Source organism: Ascidia mentula, chromosome 4 (genome assembly GCF_947561715.1).
Source record: "Ascidia mentula chromosome 4, kaAscMent1.1, whole genome shotgun sequence".
Taxonomy (NCBI): domain Eukaryota; kingdom Metazoa; phylum Chordata; class Ascidiacea; order Phlebobranchia; family Ascidiidae; genus Ascidia; species Ascidia mentula.
In genome coordinates this window covers 20,738,803-20,759,802 of record NC_138569.1, presented here as the reverse complement: position 1 = coordinate 20,759,802, position 21,000 = coordinate 20,738,803, and the positions used below count along the sequence as shown (strand labels likewise).

The 21,000-nt window shown below is 38.8% G+C and overlaps 1 protein-coding gene across 1 annotated transcript; it reads left to right on the top strand.

Annotated features, from left to right (window-relative positions):
* Positions 1-1,555: 1,555 nt before the first annotated feature.
* On the top strand, positions 1,556-20,910 carry LOC145899338 (multiple C2 and transmembrane domain-containing protein 1-like). Its single transcript, XM_082988082.1, has 19 exons — positions 1,556-1,700; positions 1,824-1,943; positions 2,046-2,081; positions 3,472-3,566; positions 4,084-4,135; positions 4,248-4,288; positions 5,515-5,593; positions 7,147-7,478; positions 7,756-7,867; positions 9,375-9,520; positions 11,112-11,242; positions 11,655-11,820; positions 14,082-14,278; positions 15,138-15,342; positions 17,115-17,309; positions 17,632-17,768; positions 18,102-18,239; positions 18,964-19,171; positions 19,534-20,910. Exons 1-19 carry the CDS (start codon positions 1,643-1,645, stop codon positions 19,597-19,599), a joined length of 2,514 nt encoding a protein of 837 aa, XP_082844208.1. The 5' UTR covers positions 1,556-1,642; the 3' UTR covers positions 19,600-20,910.
* Positions 20,911-21,000: the final 90 nt, after the last annotated feature.

The window sequence follows — 21,000 nt, the reverse complement described above, 5'->3', positions numbered from 1 at the left end:
CATGGTGTCCTCATGACCTGGTGTCGTAAACCAACGTGAAACAATAGCGGTTTGCGTCGATTTGTTGGCAAACAAATGTTGCGGACGTGTGCAATCAAATTGTGGGCCAACTCTCCTAACCATGGTCATATGATGCGGCAACAATTGAAATATTGGAAGTTTACCAGTATTATTTTGTCGACCCCACTTTTGAGGTCGGCATCAAAATTAGTCAAGAAACTCAATGTTTATTGAATGCTGGAGATATCTTTGGGAGATCCGGGTTTAATGACAAAATCCTAAACACATTAAAATTCATTGCGACGCAATAACAACGATTTTGGTCGCTGGACGAGATCGTCCCAATTGCTCCCGTTTTGAATCCGCCCCCTGGGGCGCGGAACCAATGTAACGGGTTGCAAGCCATTTCACACTAGGAATGTCGTCAGATTTGTGGTTGATTGATTAATTAACGTAGAACTGCTTTAAATCACACACAGTCTATAGGAAAGGTGAGGACTTTTTGTATTGCAGACATCGAAACACAAAAAATGCATTTTAAACAAAAAAAAAGTTTTCCGGTACCTGAATAAATTGTTCAAAGGGTAAATTTTAATTCAATTAAATTCAATTGAATTCGATTTTATTTTATTTTATTTTTGCCATCATTTTTAAAATACATTGATCTTAATCAGGTTTTTGTTTGCAATAAAGGCCATTTCTTATTAACCGTTAGGTAGTGCTCAAGATTAGCCCACAGTAGACGTTTGTTTTGAGGGTCATGGTCCATTGCACTTTGTCTTGCAGTGGCGCCCGAAGAAGGAAAAGCTTTTGAAGAATGTCTTCTTTATACGTAACTCGTTTGTCGCGTCGTGTCTGTAGCTCAGCTGGGTTGCTTTTAGATACTGACATGACTGTAAGTCAAAGGGTCAGAGAGTTAGTTGTGAAATGGTGGATGATGGTTTGTTTTTAAACTCTCTTGTTGATTGTGAAGTGCGATTTTAAACTCTTTAGTAAACGTCAAATATTGATTTAAGAGTGACAATATAGACAAATAACTGTTGTGTTGTGCAGTCAGTAAAACATGCTGTACAGTAGTAACAAACTTACAGAAATTTAACTCTTTGGCGCCATTAAAAATTAAACTGTCCAAGAATGATCAACAAAAAGCAATTGTTCTTATGACCTAGAGAGGTACAAAGGTTATTTCAGGTCAAAGGGGTTCATCAGGATCTTAAATATGCAGTGATGCATTGATAAATGATTACAGCTTGTAATCTGTTGTGATGTCGGTTGAATTGTGCGGAGATGGTGATGTTGTTGTAGGGGTCTATGTGTGATGTAAGTCTGTTTATGAGAGTCAACGTAATATTGAGTATGACAACTTCCTGCCTGTGTTGTTCGAGGACCAGCAGCGTGGGTACTCAGGCTCTTAGAGTGTAATTAATATTGTGGATTGCTGTTGATCAAGTAGTTTCTAGTAATATTTTTAAATTAAGGATTTTAAAATGAACGCATTTCTCTACTTTTTGTCAAAAAAACTATTGCCTAATAATTACTGGTTACTGGGCAGATAAATGTTTTACAAATTAACTGGGAAATAATTAAAAGATTTCAACCTTTTAACATTAATCAACGAAGAAATCTTCCAAGCATTTAAAAAATGTCTTTTGAAAGTGCCAAGAACATTGATTTGTCCGATGACAGCATTTCCATAACAGGTGAGAAAGCCTAGCAACATAATTTGTCTATAGTTGGTTTTGGACAAATAGTTAGAAAACTTGTAGCATTCTCTTGTAACTTAATTGCTTCAATTTCAAAAATAACTTAAGTTTTTTTTGCAGACTCATTGGATGGGTCACCAACACGAAAAGCTAAAAAAAAGAGGAAACTTGGATTATTTCGATACAGAAGCAAAAAAACTGAAAGCAAAGTGGATAGTATTGCAGTTGTAAACTCCAACGGTATGTGAACTTTATACATATGTATATACAGAATTCAACAGCTCTGTCAAACAATCTGTGAAATTTTTTGATTTGTGAAATTTTTATGTATTTTTTTTGCAGAAAGTGATGTTCATGTTGTGCTCAGCCAAACACAAGGTATGTATGTGAAATTTTCCATTACTACGCATGTGCATGTGTTTTTTCACACGTTTTTCCCCGTTTTAACGACGGTAGTGCATTTATCGCGAGTGAAATGACTCACGGGGTTCCCATGACCTTTTTTTCGCTTCCTGTGAAACAGTTTTGAAAAAACCACTAAACCAGTCGTAACAACGCAGCGTTTACGTAAACGGCATTAGAGCTATTCTGAGACAATACTGCAAATTGACAAACCGCAGCGGTAGAAATTGAGTTGCGCCAATGAAAAAAAGACTTAGTTTGACGAAATCCCGATACAACCAATATTCCACCGAATCCTAATTTAATGACATCATAAATTTTCATCGTTTGTATTTTCGCGAATGGAAATAAATGTACTTTGCTGAAGTTGTTCGCTCGCGAAATGTTTGTTGCTTACAATAGTATTTTTGTGCATAAATACCAACGAAAGTGCACAATTCCAGACGTCGTTGTTTATACCAGATTCAGATCCCATATGTAGTATCCAGTATATACGCATTTTAGCCGATTCTGAATCATGGGCTCGGGCGGGTACATTCCAAAAGCCTTTGTTATTGCCGAGGCAATAAATTTTTATTTAAAATTGCGTTAATAAACAACTACTACACAAATTTAAAACCTCCACTTTCAATTTGTTTTCAATAATCTTTATTTTACTTCGGGTAGAATTTTTATCATTGGAACAAACAAGGGTATGTGCTTATTGGAAACCCTAAATATAACTTGCATCATTGTTGCTTTGCGTTTTAGCTGTAATACATCAAAATGCCGGGGCCCTATTTCCCACTTTCCACGTATAAAGACGGTTGATTAGTCGCCGTAATTACCAGTTGTGCCCTCGCTGTGGCTTTGGTTGATCCGGCAGAACTGGCATAATGATTGCAATCGAAACGTTGTACACAGACGAAATCGCTACTCGTAAACTTACAGAGTTTCCCGCAAACAAGAGCCGAAATCGCCAAAGCAGATATGTTGTTACCTGCTATTGCAGAGGTTTCCAACTGTTTTGCCCACATTTGATGTCGGTAGTATTTTCACTGACCAACCTTGGTGTAACAGATAAACAACACATGTTAAACGCACTCAAGTTGCAACTCTACATAACGCTGTGCCACTTGGAGCAAAGACAATACCGTGTGGTAGTTTTTGGTGGCTTGATAAGTGGGCTACTGTATTCGTAGCTGCGTACAAGTGAACTGCGGTAACATAGTAGTCGTTCTTTATTGATCCGCAAGAGCTATTGACTTGATTGTTTACATAGTGTGTTGATTTGCATCAACCGGTTATAAATACCTCACGAACCTGTACCGTTTCCCTTTCGGTTGGTTGGTGACCCCTGTTTAACGAATGAAACACCTGTTTTTAGTCACCACAACAACTTCAAGTATAAGCACACAAGATGTATCTTTGGCCTCCTCTGAAGATACCCACAGCTTAAAGTCAAACGCTTCTACACCACAGGTTATTTTTTTGTTTATTGCCCAAAGGGAGTTGTAAACATTATAAATTAGATCATTATAAATGTCCAGAATGTTTTTTTCTTTGGAGAAAAAGGTCCATTCTTGGGAATTTGCACACTTATAACAGACAGATAATACAAACACTGGTGCAGGTTTAGGTTTGTGGGTCTGTTTTGTCAAGTGATGCAAACTGTATTGTGGTCATAGCAATATCCCCAAATAGTCTGTACCTCAGCTGTGGATCAACATAATGTACCAATTAATGAAGAAGCTTGATCATGTATTTGACCATCCAATTTTTGCATATCTATTAATGGATAAAACTGCGCCATAAATAAAAGTTTTTTAGACCATGTTATGCTTGCATGACAGAGAATATGTACATGCAAACGTTGCAGCTGTCAAACTGAAAGCACCATACAGTTCACATGGTGGTTAGGAAGCTGTCATTTCACTGACACGATGAGTTTTAATATCATCACACTGTTACCAAATGTGTAACCTTGTTTTTTTTGCAGAATGAAACAGTGACCAACACCTTCTATGACAGTACCAACAACAATACATTAGGTCAGTGCTGTTTGCAATAGTACCAATTAAATCAAGTTTACAATTGGTCTAAGCCTTTTTATTGTGACTTGCATTCATGCATAAACGTTAACAGCATAAATGTTTTATGCAGAAGTACCAGCGCCCAAAAGAGAGTCAAGTTCCAACAAAAAGGTAGCCAAGAATTAGGACTTGAATAATTTAACTTCAATGAAAATTTAATGTGAATTATTCTTGCTTGAAAGTTTGTCTCAAACATTTACCTAGCCCTAGCCCTGATTTTTTTAACCCGCTCTCAAAAAGGAAGAAATCGGTGCAGGCTCAGAAGAAAAAAGGGAAAATGCAATCAACTATTAATAGCATGTCTAATCACCACAAAGCCTCACTAGTCCTTACTGAGCCAGAATTGTTGTGGCTGGGGTATTAAGATTGATGGGCCCTGAAAAAATTGAGCTGTATCAAAATACCTTTTGTGCAGCTATGTTTAGGTAGAAGATTATATATATTTGTATGCCACATTTTATTGGTGCAATAAAATAGTTATCTTTTTTAAGGAATTAATGAGAGATTATGTTTAGCCAGATTGCAACATAGATTTGAAAAATAGAATTGATTGAAACAGCAGTTTTTTGTTTCTTAGTGCTGATTAGTAGCACTCAAAGTCTGGACACATTTGTTAGCATGCTGTCTTAACTGTAGCGTTTTATGAATGGTACTGTATTAGGGTATCAGAGAGTTATCAAATATATGTAGTGTTGGATGACTTAAGGGGGATGCATCAATTGCAACTTCTCTAAACAATGGCCATCATCTGTCTGTACAAATAAATGCTATTGTAATTTGAAACCATGAGCTCAAACAAAATAATAACTATAATTTTTAAAATAATCATGTCTTAAAATGCCAAGCTTTAGTATTTTGCTAGTGGTTTGAGGTTTGTTTACTAATTTTGCTCATTACATGATAGTTGTGTTGAATCGAAGTATAGGAAGTCCTCTGTTTACTTTACGCAAACTGGCAAGTTCCCATGGCTGCCTTGTCTAATTTTGTCAGAAAAAAGGAAGTGGTTTTACTTTCAGAGGTTGCAATAGGTTGCGTTTAAAACATCAAGTTTATTTCGTTTAATTCCCATAAATGGTTGTTTTAAACTACTGGAGTTACTGTGACAAAAACAGTATTGTGGGTTGCACAGTACCAAGTAGGATCTAGTTACCATAAATATTTTTAAACCACCCAAGTACCACACAAGGCTGTTGCTGTTGTTTGCATAAATTTGTGTTTTGACTGTAGCAGTTTAGGGGATATTTAAATGCTAAACTTTGTCAATCACATTTGGCGGATGTAATAGTTTTTGGTTGCATATAATCATGGAGTCAAAGATGTTAGAATTCTTTCAACAGTTTCAGAACCTGCCTCCCACTCATACCCTCAAGATCACCTTGTTCAGCGGGGAGAATTTAGCAGCGCGCGACACAAATGGTAAGTGGTTAGTTTATTGGCTTATAATTAAAATAACTCAACAGTCAGCTTCTCTAACCTTACAGAAGAAATGCAAATTTTGATACCCAAGATAAAAAAAAACTGTAGTTTTTTAAGCCGACGAGTGTTTCTAAGAGCTTTTAGTTGGATCCGCGAAGTTGCAGTTGATACGAACGCCTTGTGATGTCATTTAGAAAAATCGCTGAAATTTGCCGTCAGGTAGTGGCTTTGAACGACACATAACGCAATTGCTTTGCGCCATCGTTACTAAAGTGGTCGTTACCGCAGTTTCGCCACTGCTACGAATGTGTTTGTACACTTTTATTGACGGATATCTGTTAATTGAGTGCATCAGCTACCCCAACCTAAACGTAATGATAAGGCCTTTAAGCGATAAAAGAGAAGGCTTTTTCATTTTGAAACGCAACTCCGTCAATCTCCATCTACCATCGAATGGGAATATCGGTCCCCAAAGTTAAGCGACATACATTTGTTTAAAACGTTTCGGGCACAACTTTACGTGGGAATTTACCTGTCGATACGTCACTGATGATAGCGGGAGAAACGACCGCGGGGTGATGACGTCATAAGTAAGTTATCATACGTTTTTGACAAAAACATCCAACTATTTGGTTGTTTATTGCCAATGCAGGCAATAACAAATTAAAAACAGCAGCAAAGAAAAATTTAAGAGTCTCTTTGGCACCGACAAATCAAATATAGTTTCTTCAAACACTGGTCATATTGTGTCGGTAGCACTTCGTGTTTGTGACCTATTTCTCAAAGTTTTTTGTGCAGCGTCTGCAAAAGCTGCTTCTCAGAATGAGACATTTGTCATTTCCGATCGCCACGTTTGTGTGAAAAACAATGCCTGCTTGGGTGCGAAATATTTGGAGTTGACGAGTCTAAAACGGAAAGCCAGAGCTAAAATGCTGTTTATCATATTAAGTAGAAGTTTTCGAACTATTGATGATATACCCAGTAAGAGAGCATTTTAGCTCTGACCTTCCTTTTAAGACAATGCCTGCTGTCTCCCAAAATTACTCGGTTGCTGTTTATGTGGCGGTGGCTTCCGCATTACCGTTGTTGCTGTTAAAATTAACTTGTTTGTGTCAATGAATTGTTGGCCCACTCTTATGTCCACATTTTCCTGTCAGGTATGAATCAACAACTGCACTTAACTGCTTGGGTGGTCTATGTCAGATACTGCCTTTTCCATTCCCTGAGATTTTTTAATTTTTATTCGTGGTCACGCTCAACAAATTCGAAAAGCTTTTTAAATTTTGATGTAAATTTTTGGAAACTGAGTAAATTCCAGGCACTTACGCACAAAGTCTTTGGGGTATTTCAGTTGCTAACCAGGCAACTACAATAAGGGTGATGCAGTACACATGGATATAGCATAGTGATAGGAGTAGACAAATCGTCTGATGTTCGACATGTAGGTAGCCCCTATGTGTATATTTTCAAACACCCCTCGAATACAAACACATCCACTCAACGCAGCCGCTCAATCCGCTTAATTAAAGGGACTTTCCTTCTTTCATTTCCAGGTTTAAGCGATCCTTACGTGAAGTTCAAGGTCGACGGGAGGACGGCGGGCAAGAGCAAGTGCTGCAAGATGACCTTGAACCCCCGTTGGAACCAAACCTTCGACATATTGGTGAACGAGGGCAACGAAGTGTCCGCTCACGTGTTCGATTGGGATCGCGGTTTTCGCGACGATTTCATGGGTATGTGCATTCTCGATTTATCGCGCGTCGACGTCACCGGAAATGACATCACAATCGAGCTGCACGACCCGTCAACCGATGAGGAGTTGGGCTATCTGCACCTGAGGCTTAGCTTGACTCCCCTCCGCGCTGATAACGAAGGCTCGGTTGAGGTGAGGAAAATAAGTAAAAATATTTGACCTTGTAAATGACCTTGCGGGTTCACTTTTCGGAAAATAAAGTTTCTGGAAACAAATCGTTCCGAAAAAAAAAATAATCACTACAGAATGTGTTTTACAGTTTGAGTGCAGTTATATCGCCCGTCGGTTTTCATCGGGTTCAGAGCAATGCTGCCATAAACCCTGGTGCAAAGCCGATTGTAAATGATTTGAGTGTCATAAAAACTTTTATGCAGCGTCAATTCAACACGCGTTTTTTACTGAATTCCAGACGGACGCGGCGACTGTTGCTTCCAAACCAATCCCCCACCCCAGTCCCCTAAAACACCACCCCTCACCAGCACGAAGGGAGAGTGATTTTAGTTCAATCCGTAGGAGGGCAGGTATGTGTGAAGTTACAGATGACTTGTTGTTGTGTTTCTTTTGTCTTTGTTGCAAAGTAGAAGCTTGTAATTCAATACGAATGCACGCACATGTTAAACCCAGCGGCACGCACTGTCGTTGGAATTTTTTCTCCAACTACCTGATGCTTTGGCTAAATCCGTTGTTCTTTCTATAAGGCAACCATGCAATAGAATTTCTTCGTACTACATTATACCTAGTAACAATATCGAATATTTTTACACTTTATCAAGTCGTTGTATAATTGTATTAGCACTGTATATCTACCACTAGCCAACCCCCAGCTGAACGTTTGGTGCTATCCGCATTCATACCCTGGCTTAAAATACAAATCATTCCACGCGAACTGTTGTTTTCTGCCATAAAACGTCACCTAAAGGGCAGAATTTCCAGGTAACAGTCGTTCCGCATTGTTGCGCACGCTCTTTTAGCTCGTTGGTAAAACGCGAAATGCGGGTTCCATTGTTCGAGTTTCGTCCAAACAGTTTTCTCGCGGGCAAAAATGCTTAAGTCGGATGCGATGTTTGGGACAATAGCTTAACTTTGTTTACCTTCCTCCGGTTGCCGGCCATCCTTTTGAAACCCTTTCAATCTGTTGTCGTTGTGCGGTGGCGGTTTCCACCTCTTTACATAAGTGTTTCTCAACTCCTGTCGGCAACTATTCGCGTTCATTTTTTTTACCTTATTTATTTTCACATGAAATGGAATTCTCATGGTGCGAACTGCGCAATTATACCTTATATTAAGTTTTTTTCAAACTGTGTTCTGTTCATTACACTTTGGTTTAGATATTTGAAAGTCACCAAACCGTTATAGTTGTCTTGTAATGTTACCGGTATGCAAGTGCAAAAAGGTTGGGAATCACTGCTTTAGAAAACCCCAATCACCGGTAGATAATTACGTCCAAAAACTAACCCGTTTTCTCACAGTACACCCAGCTGTGCAAATACAAGTAGTGTTTGCCTCCCACGCGGATATAATGTATACCTATTTGAACACCAACCCTATATTTTGACGATTTGAAAAACGATATGAGAATTCTGCAGTAATCACAGTGAGTGCGGCAAGGCGGTTGTTCCTTCTCACGTTACACCCACTTGCATAGTGCGACGTTACCGTACCGATAAACCACAGGAGTCAAAAGTGTTCGGTTGACTGTTCTGTGGCATTCAATTATGTTATTTTCCCGTTTAACACTTAGTAAAATATGTGTTTGTCCCAAGTCTCGCAAAGAGAAACAATTCACATTTTAGGCGAAAAAGAGTCTATCTTCGGCCATTATTCTCCATTCAAGCGAAAAATTCAGAGAGACCTCATGAGCGCTTGACTTTGAAAACCCTCGGGTTATTTTAGGGTCTCCCTGCCCATGTCTTCACAGCTTTAACTTCAATATTTGCTCCAATATAATATGTTCAAATTTGTGTTCCTGGGGCAAAATCAACGAATAAATGAATGCATGAAAATTGAGTAAAATTTTGCTTATTTCAGGTTCAAATCCAATCCGTAACCAACTTCCTGTAGCGACTGCCACCGTACAACTTGTGTCTGGTTGTGAATTACCAGCCAGGGATGCGAACGGTCTCTCTGACCCCTACGTCAAGCTACTGATGGCTAAACAAAAACGGAAAAGCAAGGTCAGTTTAAACATGCGCAACTGTACGTACTTTTCTTAGATATTTTGTGCGTGCATGTTGAACGAGGCCTCAATTTAAAGGCAGCACTTTACAATACTAGTCGGGACTTCGGTATTTTAATGTTACTATTATGTTGTAGATACGGCCGGTGATTAAAACTTATGTTAAATCTTCAACGTTGTATCATCAACATAATACATAAAATAATAAGATCCAACATTGTGGCAAGAGTAAACTTGACCTTCAGAGAATATCATCGGGTTCGAAACGGATTTTATATTAGATATTATAGGTAGTTTGACTGCCGGGTGTTTGCGGCGAGTCAATCCAAGCCCGGCCTTTTTACGCTAGGGTGAAGAACACTGCATGAGTACGTGAGCCGACTTGTTCACCATTGAAGTGTGAAACGGTATTTCGATGGGCAGCCTTTGAGTTTAGATCTTGCGTAGTTGAAATTTGCTGTGTCACTCCGATTTAGTTGTTTTTCCAGGGTCATGTGATTAGGTATATGGCATTGAAAGCAGAGCGCAGTCCGTGATCTATATGCACTGCCACTGAACTATGGCCGTAAATTTTGGTTGTATAGTTCCAATATATTGACTTTGAGCTTCCTTTTAGCTTAGTCTGCTGAGCATGGGAAGTGCAATGGTCGTGGGTTCAAACCTCACCTCCGGCGTGCGTTTTCTCGCTTTTGTCACCTAAAGCCACAGTGGTTTGTAAGGAACGCAAACTTTAAAGCTTTAACAGTTTAATTGCACCAATGACATGTTTGTGCTTCACCGTTAACTTTTTGAGCCTATAGTATTCCCGAACCCCGTCATCCGGCTCACTATCAGATTGTCTCTTTTGTCTCGACATTAAGTCGGAATATAAAGTGAAAGTGAATTGTAATCCGACTTAAACCTAACATGCGAAGACGAACTACACAAAACACGAAATGATTTAGAATTATTTTGAAGATAATTTGAATGCAGAAGAAATGTCGTGGTCCCAAAAGCTAAAGGATAACGTGGGTAAAGTTAAATAATGTGTATAATATCTTACATATATACGCAGAAGTGTTTCATGCAATCGCATGATTGGCAGGATCGCTCCATTGCGCAGGTCCTTAGTTTAATTTGATCACATACGACAGCTGTTATCGCTGATCACGAAGCTTGTAACCTAATATTACGTTAAACAATGTAATGTCTTACATATACATTTAAATTTTTGGAGCAAACGTTGGCAATGTTGCATTATAGTGAAACATGACGACGTATTTGGCAAAGTCTTTTCATATATCGCTTCGGTCATCAACGAAATGCACAAACGAAACAATTCTGTCGGTTGCCAGCCGTTGAAGATGGGTCTTGAATAATTTATTGTGATTTTTGTTACGCGGCAAACTCGGTGAAACAAGTTCACAATTTGCGCTGGCAAATCGCTTTAAGGAAAGTTATGGCGTAAAAATAAAAAAAGTTGTCCGTAATTTCGTTGGCAAGCAGAAGCCGAAATCAGGAGTTCAATGTTTCCAAAACCTGTCACACTTCTATCTCGTAAAACAACAAACAATTCCACTCTAGCATTACTTTGTATTCTTGTCATCAAGGTTTGCTACAAAACGTTGAACCCGGTATGGAAGGAGGAATACACTTTCCACCTTTTCACCAAGGAAGGGTCGGTACTTGACGTCACAGTGTGGGATCGTGACGTGTACAGGAGGGACGACTTTATCGGAAGGTAGGAGACGTGACGAAATATCTCTTGAGACGTTTATAGAAGAGCCGAAACGCTTCCCTTGTATTTTATTTTAATAATCTGTCCTTCTGGCACAATACATTAAAATATAATATGCCTGGCAGCAAGATAATGTTTCCCTGTACCACTGAATGGATTGGAGGTTTGTACCACTAAGGCAAATGAGCTGTCCTGTAGATATATCATTATCCTAGCTGTTTTTTATTGGACCCCGGCGACCAATCAACACAATCCAATAATCTTTACCAGCCGGTGTTTCCCCGTGACGTAAAGACATGTTTGTTACTATTACTATTCTAGCAAACTAGGGTGATTCCCGAAGTTGAGTCTCACGAGATTTTTTTTTTATTTCAACATTACAACTTTTGTCCTGATTTAACCTCACTAATTATAGATGCGAACTTGACCTGTGGTCATTGGAGCGCGACGAGACGCATTCCTTGTCGTTGAACCTGGTGGATACGTCGGGGTCCATCCTTCTCCTCGTCACAGTCCACAACAGTGTGGCAGATCAGAGCAATCCGACCTCGTTTGACCTCAGTGAACTACGACAGAGATATGTGAGTTGAAAGATTGACGCCTGTTGCTCTCACCTGTTTCTGCTGAGCAAAAGATATTTTTGTGGTAAAAATCCTGGGCCGTGGAGTGTTCCAAACCAAAGTTTTGGTTACAGATATTCTGACTATTTTCCTTAATATCATAGAAAAGTTTTGATATCTTTAACATGCTTGCCTGAATTTAAATGATAATTTTATGCCCAAAACTTAAGCAAAAATCTTTAAACAACGTTAATGCAGTTTGTGTTTTTCCGACACCGCAATAATGAGGGTCTTGCAACATAATTACTAATTATCAAAGCCATCGACAACAAATTACGTAAATACCAAATTAATTTTGCATATTCGACAACGCGCCGATTAATCAATTCAAGCATATACAGAGCACTCTTATTTTGGCCACAGCACTGATTGTTTTAGTTCCGTGTGCAAACCGGCGACGAGTAACAATTAAAACTCCTACATGTTTGTTGTTAATATTCCATCGCACGTTCCGAGTGTCGTTGAAACTTGAAACCAAAATGATTTTTTCGCATAAGTGAAGTGATACGTGGCAACCAACAGTTAAGCCCAAAGCATGGGAATAGATGGCAGGGTTTGGTAGAATTATAACACTGTATGTCGCCTTAATACAGTTTTTCCCATCGTTATTTATCCGACCACCTTTATCCCCAACATAACCTGTTCGGTGAAAGTGACTCGCGATTATTGACCTCGGGTGACCTTGAAAGCGAGCCCGTAGAGCCAATGCAAGTCGTGCTTTTGTATTCCCAATACCATATTGACACTCACTATATCACAGGATTAAAACCCCATCGAACAAGGACCTATGATTAATCCCCACAATCCGGGTGTACGTTTTTATTCACTGGCACTGCATCGATCGAATTTGATTGACGTTATCCAAGCTCACGGTCCCTTGTATGCAGACGTCCGATCGTGAATGTAAAATTCGGTTTTAACTGCGTAGATGAGGCCTGGTTTGGTTGTGACGTAGGAGGATGTAACTGACAACCCATTTCTCTCGTCCTAGCGCACAATACACAGTTTCTATAATATAGGCCATACACAGGGTTACCATACCGTGCTATATTCCAAGATTTCTACTTAGTTTTGGATTTGCCTGGTTTTCTCGTTTAAATGTGCTTGTTTTTTCTTCAAATATACCGAATATTAGTGATATTGGGTTTTCGGGCAGACCAGCCAAGATTAGTGGCAAATTTACATAAATAATCTGTGTTTACCTTCAAAAAAGCTTTTCATTTAATTCACAACACACAATGTCCTCCACAATCGGGAAGAGTTTCTGATATAAATCCAATTTCAGCATGAAAATGCAACGTGCCATCTAATTTTTTGGTCCAGGCCGATGGTAACCTTGCTATATATGCAAGTTATAACGTAATCGTCATATGATTAACTAGAAAAGAACCCTCAAAAGTGTCCATTGTGTGGAAGCAAATCGTTATTTAAATTGTCGTTTTGCTGTGACCTTGACTTGATGCTAATGAAGTCACGAATTTTGTGTCGTTCAAGTTGAATCGGGATAATTATACTCATTGTCATCATGCATTGTTGTTTGAGCATGATTTTCACGCACGTGATTATTACATAACAGTGATAGAATGGAAGGACTAAGTTTAAACACAAAAAAACTATTCCATCATTCGGTTGAATAACAAGAATTTATTCGACATTGTTTATTAAACTCCAACACAATTTACGGTTTCATTTGAATAGGAAACTGACGTTGCCGTTTTGGTGAAGTTAATATTTTTGTTTTTGATATGAAAAGATCGCACTGGCGCTCATCTTCAATTTCTCCTTTTGAGTAATTTTCTATACCCGTAAGGACATATCCGTTGATATCACGAAACAGAACAGGCTGATTTCAGTTGTTTTTTGACATTTTTCTTCGAAACGATTTATTGACATTCGATCCCTCAGGGTATTCAGTTTCTGTCCGTTAAACCGCGAACATCGATCTTAAAACTGTGATATTATACAATATTGCATTGTTCTTGCAACTAATTTTGTGTCTGTTAGCACTCCTTCGCGTATTGGGGGCTTAATATGAAGCCTAGGGTAATTATCACAGAAGGCTGTGTTGCCATTCGCTCCCGGTTTCTTAGACCGCCTCCACAACTGCCACGATTAATTTCTGCACAAAGTTGACTTTCTTCCATTTTTCAATTTTTTTGCGGGCACCGAACTTTGAGTGTCATGGGATCCTGTGTTGATAAAAACCATCTTCATCTTTCCAGGCTCTCACCTCCTCCTTCAAGGACCTCTCGGATGTGGGATTCGCTGAGATCCGAATCGTATCCGCTTCCAACCTACGATCCGCCGACATCAACGGGAAATCGGACCCGTTCTGCGTTGTTCAACTCTGCAACGCGAGAGCGCAGACTCAGACTTGCTACAAGACACTGGATCCGGTGTGGAACCGAGTTTGCACTTTGTGAGTTGACATATTGATTTTTTATGTGTGTTTGTTTGCGGTGAAATAAGTTTCTTGTTTTGGCTGATGAGCCAAAAACCAAAAACAGTGAAGTGTAACAATATGATTGTATAGTCACCACAAAGTGTAAGTCTTTGCTTGGCCGATTGGTCAGCAAAGTCGTCTGATAGTCACACCAGCTGCACTGATGAGACCTTTTAGGTCGAAACAGTGGCCTTTTGTCTGCAGCTTACGCGTGCGATGACGTAGCTGTTCAGTTAACAGGAAGTTTCGGGCGTTATTTTGATTGTTTACCAATCTCATGATGTTGCAGCCGTGAAAAGAAAACTTGAAGCAAAAAATTGCTGAATATAAACCTAAAAGTCCCAGCAACTATACATACGGTAATCGATCGACAGCCTGCCAGGGTGGCTTGGTTCACTGATTCAGTGAAGTTTAAACTAATACTGATTTTGATCACGTAGTTTCGTTTGCTGTTAAATTTTCGTTTTAATACACGGGTTAATTCGGGCGCTGACTTTCCATAAACGACGTTTACTTGACATTAATTTCCGGTGACATAGTTGAAAGAATCGTTCAGTTTCGGTCTGATTTAAGGACTGCAAATTTGCCTTCATTTCATTTTCCGGACGTGCGCTTAGTGCACCTGAAAGTGACGTATTCTCATTGTTATTGAAAGGTCGTGAAGGAAACTTCTTAAAAAAAGTTTCTTCTTGTTTTAATGTAAGCAAAATGTAAGTTTAGGATATTTTGTTTGGACACATTCCTGAAAGGTTTGAATTTCTTTTTCTATTTTTTTTCGCATTTTATCACGTGTAACCACTCATTTAATATTTGGAAACATTTTTGAATCCCCCAGCCCCGTACACGACATCCACGATGTTTTTGAGCTGCAGCTTTTCGATCAAGATAAGGACAGCGAAAAAGAATTCCTGGGGCGTGTTTCAATTCCCATCCTGCGCGTTCAGAACGGAGAACAATGCAGTTACGTTTTAAAGGATCGAAAACTGAAGGACAAAACCAAGGGCACGGTGACTGTTCAAATCAACTACATCTACAATTCTGTAAGTGGCCGAAGGTTTATTAAGATTTCGATCAATAATGTTTTCGTTGTAGGATATTGAAATGTCATTATTAATACTTTTACGATGCTACCTACAACAAATAGTTGTTGAGACACACGTGATAAGAGGTTTAGGGGTTTACAAAATGGGTTGTTGCAATTGGGTTTATTTATTTTTTAACATTTCTATAATTTGGGTTGAAATTGTTCAAGGTAAAATGGATACCAAATATCATTAAACTGTTTTGAATCGCAATTACGTAAAGTGCTTGTTTGGGTTCCACGATCAATAATTGAAATAGGAAAGAATTATTAAGCCTTGACTTTCAATCTCACAAGAGACAACGACTCCATTTGAACTTGACACGTAAACATGTATTCCGTCATGCATGATTTACTTTGAGAAGTAATTAAGTAAATGCGCCAGGTCTGTCGCACAACGTTGTATCTACAACCTCCAAACACCGTCCGTCGCTTTACTAATTTGTTGTCAACCTGTTTCCGTGAACATGGCCCGTAGGGTTGTAAAATGAAATTAACTTCGCCTTCAGCAACTCGTTTATGATGGGAAGAAACCCTGTGAGTGGAGTTTATGCAACCGTGAACCGAACTGTTTAATTATTCAGTGATGCAGGTGCGTGGATAATTGTGGCCGTGCGCTCCCTCCCAGTTAGAATCCTGAATTTAAATTTATCCACGTTACATATTTAGAGGAATAATAGTTTGTCATATAAACCGAACGTCAAGTTTGTGTCACGCTACTGTTTTACGTACTTGTCTGTAATTATACGTAAAATGCTACGCAGAATTTTTTTTCTTTTAAAATTATTGATAATATTTCCAAACACCATCCAGAAAGTATAAACTATTGTTGTTGTAACAAACTAAGTTGACCAAACATATGTGACGAACGAATGCTCGGGGGGTTTCCTTTATCCCCACTATTTGATTATGACAAAACAATCGATGTAGTTGTGAACGAGCCATAAACGAATTCGATCGCGCATATTGATCCACGTGCTTTTCGCGTTCGAATTACTGACAAGATGACTTAATTCAAGACATTCTTTGTTCTTATTTGGGATCACTGTGACGTAACATATATTGTGTCCTGTGGCAAGTGTTGGCTTGTGTAAATCACGCTGTTCGCAGTCGTGGGACGTTCGTCTAATTTACATATATCTTGTCATGTGATATTTAATGAAACTTGAGAATTTCCCAACAAGTACAGTAAATGTAGGTTTTACTCCGTGCCACATTACGAGTGTTTGTTTCAATAAACTTCCCCATATTTGCGCCCAAAACCGAACTCCCCAGTTAAGCTGAACTTGGCCCAATATCAGTAAGGTACTCAGCGTGTCAACCCTACTAGACTAATACATTGCGTTCTATAATCCAGATTATACATGATTTTTTGTTGTTGTGCGGATCCTGACGTCACTGTTGGTTTAGCTTTTGCTCGGCCACAGTATTTCCACCTTGGTTTGTATCCAGCGGGTTACGCCTTTGGTATCCAATTGTTAATGGTGGCTGTATAGTCCTCACAAAGTGGAAGTCTTGCTGACAAAATCATTGTATGTCACACCATAGGTGCACTTGTGACACCTATTAGGTCGAAAGATTGGCCATCTGTCTGTAGCTCAGTATAGATTACTTTTGTGCAGAAATTCGCGGGCGAAGTTTTAGTTTTGATCTGGAATTACATCAGCTTATATTACTAGGACATACATGTTGGTTTACCAGCAGTCAAACCATGGTGTGTTTAACCTTTAGGTCCGGGCCGCCGTGCGAACGTTCAGTCCGAGAGAGGAAAAGTTTATGGAGGAACCCGTGAAGTTTAAGAAGAATCTGCTGACTCAGAACTTCAGCCGTGTGTGGAGGATTGTCCAGAGCATCATTGCCACCGCCGAGTTCGTTAATTCCTGCTTCACTTGGGAAAATCCGCGGAGAAGCGGGTTTGCATTTTTGGTGAGTTGCAAGGTTATGATGTCAGCGATATACTCAAAACACATTATAAGCGAGTCATGTTACGAGAATACGAAATCAACACCGAAGAATTTTGCACTGAAAAAACGACGTGCAATTTTGTCGCTACAACGTGAACACAAACTGTTATTTGTAATTAAACAAGTGATATTTACGAATACAAGATTTTTGACGTTATTTAATATGGGGTTTTGTTTCGCTTTCAACCGATAATTAATTGCAATTAAAGGATAATTTATGTGCTGGCCCATTTATATTTTGCACATGACGTCACTATCGATCTATCTAACTAGTCTCAACGCAGACTTTCCTTCTCATCGTGTGGAATTTCGAGCTCTACATGTTTCCAATCGTCTTGTTGCTGTTATTCCTCAAAAACTACATCGACATATACGTCCGCTGCACACGACCACCACGTCACGAATCCGTCGACGATACCAGGTACGCGATGACGTCACAATTAAATTTGACGTCACAATAGTAAAGAATATATATTGTTTGCTGTTATTTTTCGTAACTCGCGTTGATGGAAAATGTTTTCAATCTGAAATGTGGATGGGTGTTAAATGCACTGAAGTGTGGGAGAAGTCAGGTTATTGACTTGTTTGTTTACTTTAAATTCCTAATTTACATAGGAATTATTTGTCCAGTGACACCACGTCCTGTTGTGTCAGGTTAGGTCCATTGTAACCATATACGTGAGAACAGTTCTTAATTTTACAATACATGGCAGCAAGAATACCACTAGAAACGTGTTGTTGTTGTTGTTTGAAGAGCTGAGGACGACGATCAGGAGGAAGACTCCGGTAATAAACTTTCTTTGATGCAAAAACTCAACGCACTTCAGGATGTTCTGGCTAAGGTGCAGAATATATTGGATGCCATCGCCTCTTTCGGGGAGAGAATTTACAAGTAAGTTAACCAACCCCGTTATAAGACTTTTACGTTTTTGTATAAATTTGTGCCCCATTTCCAGGCGGAATTGTTTTTGGGATTACCTCGGGGTCATGTTGGATAATATTAGATTATGAATAGGAAGTCCAAAATTCCTATCTAATGCGGCACAGAATTCAAACATTTTCGCAAAGTGCCATGAACTTTTTAACTGAAAAAAAAACAGAAATGCAAGCTTGCATTCAAATTGCTGGGAAGCCACATTGAAAGCTCAAGGCCACACCTCAGCACCTGTGCATATAAGGGTTTCTTAAATATAGGAAGTGTATAGGCAATGACAAACGACACGTTTTATTCTTTAAACGCATTCGGGCATTTTGCTTCATTGTCAGCTCTTTGGTGCCACCGCGCGGTAGTATAAAACTTGTATTTTCCTCTCTTGGGGTTTTGGCATTTAAAAATTTAGTACCATGAGAAGTATACAAGACATCTATAAGCAATAGGCCAATAATGAATACAACACAATTCTCATCTTCACATAATAGCTCTTAACATTATTAAAACTAGTTTTAAACCTAATGCCAGTACTCGAGTTTTTAAGATTCTATACCCCATGTAACAACATCCCACAACTACCTGATGCGAATTGTTTGAAAGTTATAAATTCTTTGCCAGGCACAGCATCCCACAAATATACTGTTAACAAAATCAAAACCCCATAAAACTGTTGTTTTTTTTGCAGTACATTCACGTGGAGCGTCCCTTTCCTATCTCGACTAGCCGTGGTTGTCTTGTGTGTGGCCGCCCTCGTCCTCTACTTCATTCCAATCCGAGCGATTGTTCTCCTATGGGGAATAAATAAGTTTACAAAACGACTGAGGAAACCCAACTTCGTCCCCAACAACGAAATCATGGACTTCTTGTCGCGGATTCCATCCAACGTTCAGTTGGTTCGTTCGATTTTTGTGTTGATTTAGATTTCTTTCTGTTTTAAACCGGGTCCAAATTCGAAAATAAGAATTCTAAGTTGAATTTACAGGGTCGATAAATGAAATAGAACGGTTTGAATATGTGTTTTTTAATTGCTTTCTAACACATGTATTTTAAACACGCTAGTCATCCTTGCAGAAGCGAAAAATTATTTAGATGTGATAAATCTGTCGAATTGCGACCACTTGTATAAAAAAAATGCATGCAGTAATCACGACGTTCAGAAGGTTGTTGCTACTGAAAACGTCTGAAGAACTGTGCCATGTTTTAAAATCTCTTACAATTGTTTATAATTGGTAATTGTGACGACTTTCGTTTGTAGGACGAATACAGAGAACTAAAACTTAACCCTGACTCACCTCGAGGAAGCAAAAAGAAAAAATCGTGATCTCATTTTCCCCGACCATAAAACACATGAGGACGTCTCAGGACTTTCACACGCTGGTCGTGTGACGTCATTCAACTTTATGTCGTAACAAAGGGAGTGATGGATGATCTTCAGTTTGTCAACGATTGAAAACTTTGGATTTTGGATAAACACAAATGATATTTTCTTTGGTTGGGAAGTTTTTGTAAAATTTTGTGTCAGAAATTTGTTTAGTAGTTTCGTGTAGAATTTTGTAGTTTTCGTGGCGTATTTTCTTGTACTTGAATTGACCAAAGACAAATATCCCAATATCGGTTGTTCCAAAGAAGGGCAAAGGTAGTTCACGGTTGATGTTGTATCATCTTAAGTGAAGATTGGTGATCGTTGCTGGTTGAGGTTACACAACAATTTTTCTTCTTTTATTGTCATCAGCTTGTTCTTTTACGCTCTGTTAAACATTCCAATCGAATTTCAAATAATAATTTTTTTTAAAATCAACATTCCCTAAATTCTACTTTATTTCAAAACACGCATATTTTATCGTGACTTTTCGCGTGGTGTGCTCCGTTTTGCCATCTAAAATATCCAAAGCTGTGCTGTGCAGTGACGTCATTATTTTTTCATTTTTCTTGCATGTTCTCTCGTCGGCCCTGATATTTGAACAAAACGTTCCAACAAATCCTTTATTGTTACCTCACATTACGCACCTGTTTGGTTATTGTTTTCATGCATTCGCGCTTAAAACTGATATACGGCTCAGAGCTAATAGCCATATCGTCTTGTGAATATCCGTGTTGGAACTTTTCCACATTAATGCAGGGTTGTTTTCGATACACAAAACGTTCCAGCGTTAAACTGCTCGAAAATCGCGCAAAGACTGTGTTTTATTACATGACTTGATGTTGACCGTTGCTTACATGTTATTCGCAATCACATATCAATACCTTGAATAACTTTTACAATCAATAGTTATTGTGTTTTTCCTGCTTATTTCTTTGCTATGCTCGATCCTTTGATTTTTGTTCCGTTCCGTTCAGAATCTCGTAATTCCATCTTAAGGTGTTTCGAAACACAAAATTATCGCAACCGAACCAAAATCCTGATTCAAAAAAAATCCCCATTTTTAATCACTATGGTAACCGTCAGCATGTCACTGTCCTTAGCCTTTTATACTGGTTATGTTGTTTGCACGCCAATATGTCATGCGATACAGTCATATATAATATTGCTTCGTCTCCTCCCGCAGTATACGATTTCTATGATCGTGCTTCGTTTAGTTTTTTCTTTGGTTCTTGTTCATGACGATAATCGTTTGATCAACGCTACTGTTATGGTTGCAATAAACTGGTCGTCACTGCAGGTAAAAACACTCACAAGAAGTTTGATTGATTGTAGTGTAGTGATAAAAAAGTCGCCTGCTTG